A 7,179-nucleotide genomic window follows, 5' to 3' on the forward strand; every position below is an offset into this window, starting at 1 on the left:
CCAAAAAGTTCACAATTTTGATCACCAAACAGTCAAAAAGTCACTTATTATATTCACTCCAAATGTTCGTCGTGGTCACCAGTGTAAGGTTTAGTGTACGGGTCCTACGCTACTGGGAGATCAGTAATAAAATAAGAAATATTATTTATTGTGTTTAACTGCACGTAACCGGGCGACTGAATCGTTACATGTGGAAACTTAGTCTAGATTTTTATATACACGTTTGTCCCTACAGCCCTTTTTATGCCGGACTCGCCGCAGCGATGCTATAAGCCCAGATAATAAGGTAGAAAATTTGTTACCCATCTATCTACAGTGTGCCCCTACTATACCAACTTTTAATTTAATAAATTTTAACTTCTAGGTTCTAATCGTATTTCCATTTTTTGCTACTGGCTCATTCATACCAGACCATAACTGGCCAATGTAGGACCCATGGAGTTTCGCAGCCAACGGTGTCACGGGCTATAAAGGAGGTGGAAGGGGCTTTAAAAATATCTGACATTATAAATAAATATATTGTGTTCCGTTTGTCTCAAGCTGGCCGGGAACAACTAAAGGATTATACTTAATAATGTATGTAGGTATATCAAATAAGTGTTAATTTTGGTGATTTGTTGCAGGTTTCATTCAAAATTTAATATCCCAGGAGTTGTGGGATGCATAGATGGGACCCATGTCTCAATAATTAAACCCACTGAAAATGAGATGTTGTGAATAAGGGTTATCACTCCTTGAATGTACAAATTGTAAGCATGGTCTCCTTACTCTTTAATAATTGTGCTTGTAGGGAACCTATTTCTATTTATCATTATTTACATACCTAATAATTACCTATGTATTAATATAAATTATGGTAATAATATTTTCTAATTACATTTTATTTACAATTTATATATTAATTCATATTTACACTTTTACAAAATATAATCGACACGCAAAGCCGGGCGGCAAACTAATGCAAGGATAACGCATCATAGCTGTATAGCTACGAGTACCTACGATGCGCCGGACATGACCGGCCGGCCGATACCCCCACTAGTTATGATTCACCTATGCACCGCAGAGCTCACGTCGCTTGCCATCGTATTGCGTCTTACGTGATTCGCTTACTTGCTTGTTTTGTGTTTAGAACTTTCTTTCCCTGCTTCTTGTGTTTCGTTTGGACTATTGATCTGTTTCTTTTCTCTGTGCTCCTTCTATATTTCTATAAACTGTACGTGTGTCCATTAAAGTGTATTTGCGTGGATATAGGCACTTGTTTTATTCCGGCATACCCCCAGACCACTACATGCTCTTTTAAATGGAGTGTTTACTGTTAGTTATTTCAGATTTGTGATGTGAATCTCAATATAATGAGTGTGGATGCCAGCCACCCTGGCTTAACAAATGATAGTGTTATCTGGGGTGAACATCCTCTAAATAATTACATTCAGAGGCAATTGGCCTAGGGTGAAAAGTTGTATTTGTTAGGTTTGTATATTTTGTTACAAGTATATAAATATAATTTTAAATTTAAATACATATTAATTCATTATTTTATTCATCAGGAGATTCGGGCATCGCTTTAACACTAAGCATGATGATGCCAATTTTAAATGCTCTACCTGACACGCTCAAAGAGCAACAACAACCTTCATGTATCCGAGTTCTAAAAGCTTGTTTTAGATGTGTATACTTAAATTGCTTGTTAAATTAATTAATGAAATAAAAATACAATTATTTTTACCAAGTTATGTCCATAATAACTGTTTTATAATACAAACATACATATGATCACGTCTATATCCCTAGCGGGGTAGACAGAGCCACCAGTCTTGAAAAGGCTGATAGGCCACGTTCAGCTATTTGGCTTAATGATAGAATTGAGATTCATATAGTGACAGGTTGCTAGCCCATTAGTCCAAGAGCCCGTGAACGCCAGACATACCTTATTTTGTAAAAGCTGAAAGTTTCTATAAACATGCCTCTAGTACAGGTAGGAACCTATGATACTCAGGCAGTGATTGCTTTGGCAGGTAGCAGGTAATAAAGGTATACTTTTTTCAACCTGAAATTCCTTAATTTGTAAAGCTCAATTTTTTTATATTTTATCCGTAATAATACACAAACTCGCGTTACTCATTGCCAGACACCCCTAAACTATAATGTTTTGTAACTCTACTTACGTCATTTTGTAAAATCTGAATTTAATACATATTTTTCGGGGAATTATTCAAACAACGTTTCTGTAGTAGCCAGACATTTTTGAAGGTTCTATTATCCTGCCAGACGCATTGGAGTGAGCAAAAGATGCAAGAGTGCGGAGTATATGTAGTAACTGGAGCGAGTGGGACAGAGCGTTCGGTTTCTTGCGACTGTAGTGTAGCAATTAAATGTATTCTATACTTCTATACTCATTATATTGTACCACACGTGTAACCTCATTTTAACTCTATTTAATCTTAATAATCATCAATAAATGATCAGTCTTTATTCAGCTTTCTTTGTATTAATTCTCCTCCTAATACATCCCGTATATGGCGACCCTGCCTAGGCGCCTCGCGTTTCGTGCGCTAGGATATTTGAAACGGTTTCTATAGAATCGGGAGTGGAAATTTTAAGATGAACTAAGTGTGTGGTCTATTGCAAGTACACTATGGCTAACTTAATAAAAAAAGATAATTTACGTGACGAGCCGGACGACTTATTCGAGTATTCGCTATTTCAATTAAGTGAAAGTTTTTACGAACGAGTTCAATCAAGATGGGTAGCGGACAGACAAAAGAGGAAGTAATTATTGCACAGAACGCTGCAGGAGGATCCAATGAGGCGACGAATTTAAACTACCATATGTCCAGAACAAATATTCTATTGGCGTGCATTCTACTGGCTTTATCTTTGGGTATACTGTACATTACCTATAAAATGTATAAAAAATGCCATGTGCAATGGATAAATCAGCAAATTAACAGAGCAGCATTGAGAAGTTCGATATTCAGACGCAGTGTTCCTGATAGCAGATGCAGTAACCCCGACAGTGTGAATTGTGGCGTAAATAAACATTCCCGTGGTGTTGTGTAAAAAGTTAAAGTGCTCTTAGTGCGCGGTAACCTATGGTTTCTCTATCGTTTGCGGCGGTATATAAATTCGACAAGTAAATGCAAGATAATGGACATGAACTCTTTGTGTTAAATTACGATAATTATTAATAATTTGCATATTATAAAATATGAATAATAATATAAATAAAATCTATTTTATATAAATAATATATAGATATTTAAAATAAATAATTAGATATTAGATTTAAATTAATGAAGATGTGGACTATTCTATCTTGGTAAGTTATGCCAACTTTATTACAAGCTTTGTTTTCCGAATTAAAGCAGATAAGGACTTATTTAATAAAGATAGGCCCTACAAGAAGGAAAGGTAATATTTTAGTAAACAAATTAGAGGCTGCCAATAGTCTATATGAGCAATATAATAATTGGGTTGAAGAATATAAAGGTGATGAGTCAGAGATTTTAGAATATTGTAATCAATTTGAACTTTTGTATCAGTCAATTGTAGAATTGTGTCAAAGTGATAAGGCATCAGAGGTAAACATGCCGACTTTTGATTTGAAAACGGCTTTGCATTTAATGCCCTGTATGAATGATACAGAGGCTAATACGAAACAATTAATTGATAACATAGAGTATTACGATTCCCTTTTAGACACTGAACAATGTAAGACAAATTTAATTAATTTTGTAATAAAAAGTAGATTGTCTCAAGCTGCGAAATTAAGATTAAATTCTAGTTATTTAAGCGTAAATGACTTGATTAAAGACATGAAAAATGAGCTCTTACCGCGAAAGGCTTCAACTGCTATTTCAACTAAAATGGAACAAATAAAACAAAATAATTTATCGATATCTGATTTTGGTATGCAGTTGTCTAATCTTTTTGTTGACCTAACGATATCCCAAGCCGAAGGAAATTCGAATAAATATGAAATTTTAAAGCCATTAAATGAAAAAATTGCGATAAAAAGATTTGCCGACGGCTTGCGAAATCGTAGGTTGAGCACAATAATCGCAGCCAGGAACTTCAACTCGCTGAAAGACGCAATCCAAGCAGCACAAGACGAAGAAGTTTCATCCTCATCTGGCTCAGGTGAAATAATGGGTATGTCAAAATATAGATAGATAGATAGATAGATAAAACTCTTTATTGCACCATAAGAGTAAAACATACAAAACAACACAAAGCAGACATATATGGTACAAAGGCGGACTTATCGCTAAAGCAATCTCTTCCAGTCAACCTTTGGGTGGAAGGAAATCAAACAGGAGATTGGCGTTGGCGCAGAGCAAGAAAAATAAATGTTTGAACATAATAAAATACATACATAATATATATCTATATATAATACATACAAATACGCATAAATACAGATAAATACATAAAAATAACATATACTTAGGAAAGAGTAGAAAGATAATGAGACCTAACGAGATTTTTGAAACTATCAATAGTCTGGGCTTTCCTGATATCGACAGGGAGAGCATTCCATAGACGGACAGCTTGTACAGTAAAAGAGTGGGAGTAAAAATTGGTGTTGGATGTCGGTACTCTTAGTCGTAGAGTAAACGTGCTACGCAGACTGCGTGTGGCGCCTTGGGCATCGCTATAAAAATTGAAGCGCTCCTTTAAATAAGATGGAGAAAACGGATCAAATAAGACGGAATAGAGCATTGTCACAATGTGCAAGTTGCGACGAAGTCGGATCGGGAGCCACTTCAGTTGCGATCGAAATGAAGAAACATGATCGTATTTACGAAGCCCAAATATGAATCGAATGGATAGATTTTGAAGACGCTCTAATTTGTTTAATTGTTCTTCAGTGACATCCAGATAACAAGTATCAGCGTAATCAAGAAGAGGGAGCAGAAGGGATTGTGACAGCGCAATTTTGGTGTCATAAGGCAGAAAATTACGGAGCCTTCTGAGTGAGCTGAAAGCAACAAAAACTTTCCTGCTCACATCATTAATGTGAGGCGTCCAAGACAAAGTTTTGTCAAATATCAGACCCAAATTTTTCACCCTATCACTGAAAGGAATAACCACATTGTTGAATATAAGGGACGGTACAGAATTCCAGTCTATACGGGAAACAAAATAAGGGCTGCCGATTATAATTGCCTGCGTTTTGGAAGGATTAACTTTTATGCCAAAAGATCTACTCCAGTCTGATATGCTCATCAAATCGTTGTTAATAGTCGCAATTGCAGAGCGCAAACCATCAGCGGAGGAATGACAATAAATTTGAAGATCATCCGCATAAAGGTGGTAGGAAGACCGAAGGTTATCAGAGATACGGTTAATAAAAAGCGCGAACAATAAAGGAGAGAGAACACCGCCTTGAGGTACCCCAGCCGAGATGTGACACCACGACGATAGGTTATCGTCAATACGGATACACTGCTGACGGCCACTGAGGTACGAACTGAACCACATAATAACCGAAGGAGATATGTTCAGAGTGCGCATCAAGCTCAAAAGAACGTCATGGTCGACCGTGTTGAAGGCATTCGTAAAATCAAGTAATGTGAGAATTGTCAACTGTGAATTATCCATAGCAAGACGGATGTCTTCACTGATAGTGATAAGGGCCGACGTAGTACTGTGTCCTGCACGGAATCCTGACTGATAGGTATTAAGAATATGATTCAGCCGAAGGAACCCGTTTAACTGTAACTGAACCAAGCGTTCAAGAATTTTAGACAAAAATGGGAGGATGGAAATAGGACGGTAATCAGAAAAGGAAGTAGGGTTTGATTTTTTGGGTAAAGGTGTAACGAAAGCATTTTTCCAAATAGAGGGAAAGCAGCCGGTAGAAAGGGAGTTGTTGAAAATTTGAGTCATGGTAGGAATAATAATGTCTAAAATTGGCAGAATCATTTTCCGGCTGACGTCATCAGTTCCTATAGCGTTCGATGTTACAGCAAGAATGCACCTCCGAACATCACACTCAGTAATTAGGCTAAACGAAAAAGGAGAGTAGTCGGGAGGAGAAAGAGAGTTAAGGTGGTTTAATATGGAATTTTTATCATTGCCACCGAAGTCACTAGAAGAAGAGAAATGTCTGTTAAGACCATTAATATCCAGAGATTTGGAAACAGTATGATTTTTCTTTCCAACTCCCAATGACTTTAAAAATTTCCAGACCTTGCCTGGATCACCATTTTCAACAGATTTGTGAATATGACGGCGTTGGGCCTCCCTACACATCTTGTTGCAAGCATTGCGGACTTCAATATACTTGTCACGATATTTCACTGGGTCAATCTTAAACTTAGTTTTAGCAAAGTGTTTTTTGGTAATACATGCTTTAATATCATCGGTCAGCCATGGAGCGGGCAAATGTTTTAACCTAACAGGACGAATAGGAGCGTGTTTGTCATAAATCTCGGTAAGTAGGGCATTAAATGTTTTAATCTGGTCGTCAACAGAGTGAGAATCAAACACAGATTCCCAATTAGTTTCAAAAGCATCCCGTCGCAGTAGGTCAAAATTAATGCCACCAAAATCACGCAGCAAAAGTATTTAGGATTTGGGTTTAGGAGGTTTAATTTTGAAAGAAAGGTATAAGAGGTCATGGTAAGAGAATATGTCAGCATTACACTGACCATGTTTGACTACCAGTTCTGGGGAGGAAACAAAAATTAGATCTAGAAGAGAAGGAACGCAACCAGGAAAGTGGTGCGTGGTGAGGAGTGGGAGAATGGATAAATTGCAAGAATCAGCAATTGAAGTTAATGCATTTGCACGCCTATCACTTTTAATCAAACAAGTGTTGAAATCGCCCATAATAATAGTATGCTTATAGGAAGGCATAAGATCTTCTAACAGAAGTTCAAATGTGGAAAAGTAATTAATATTAGAAGAAGAGCTATAAAAGACACCGAGAAGGACAGGAGTATGTGAAAGGGTGATTTCAACAAACAAATATTCAGCTTCCCGAGAAGAGTCAGCTATTTGAGAGAAGCGAAGAACATTAGAAGGGATGTATGATCTTAAGTAAATGGCGACGCCGCCGCCACCCTTATCAGGGCGGTCATTGCGTATGAGTTGAAACCCCGGCAAAGAATAAAAAGTGGAAGGATGACAGGAATTGAACCAGGATTCAGAGACTAAAATTGCATGTAT

At 37.0% G+C, this 7,179-nt stretch overlaps 1 protein-coding gene across 1 annotated transcript; it reads left to right on the forward strand.

Moving 5' to 3' along the window:
- Positions 1-3,329: 3,329 nt before the first annotated feature.
- Positions 3,330-6,743, forward strand: LOC132904069 (uncharacterized). The gene is made up of 3 exons (XM_060954000.1): positions 3,330-3,714; positions 3,907-4,155; positions 6,676-6,743. The coding sequence occupies exons 1-3, from the start codon at positions 3,330-3,332 to the stop codon at positions 6,741-6,743; spliced, it is 702 nt and encodes a 233-aa protein (XP_060809983.1).
- Positions 6,744-7,179: the final 436 nt, after the last annotated feature.

Source organism: Amyelois transitella, chromosome W (genome assembly GCF_032362555.1).
Source record: "Amyelois transitella isolate CPQ chromosome W, ilAmyTran1.1, whole genome shotgun sequence".
Taxonomy (NCBI): domain Eukaryota; kingdom Metazoa; phylum Arthropoda; class Insecta; order Lepidoptera; family Pyralidae; genus Amyelois; species Amyelois transitella.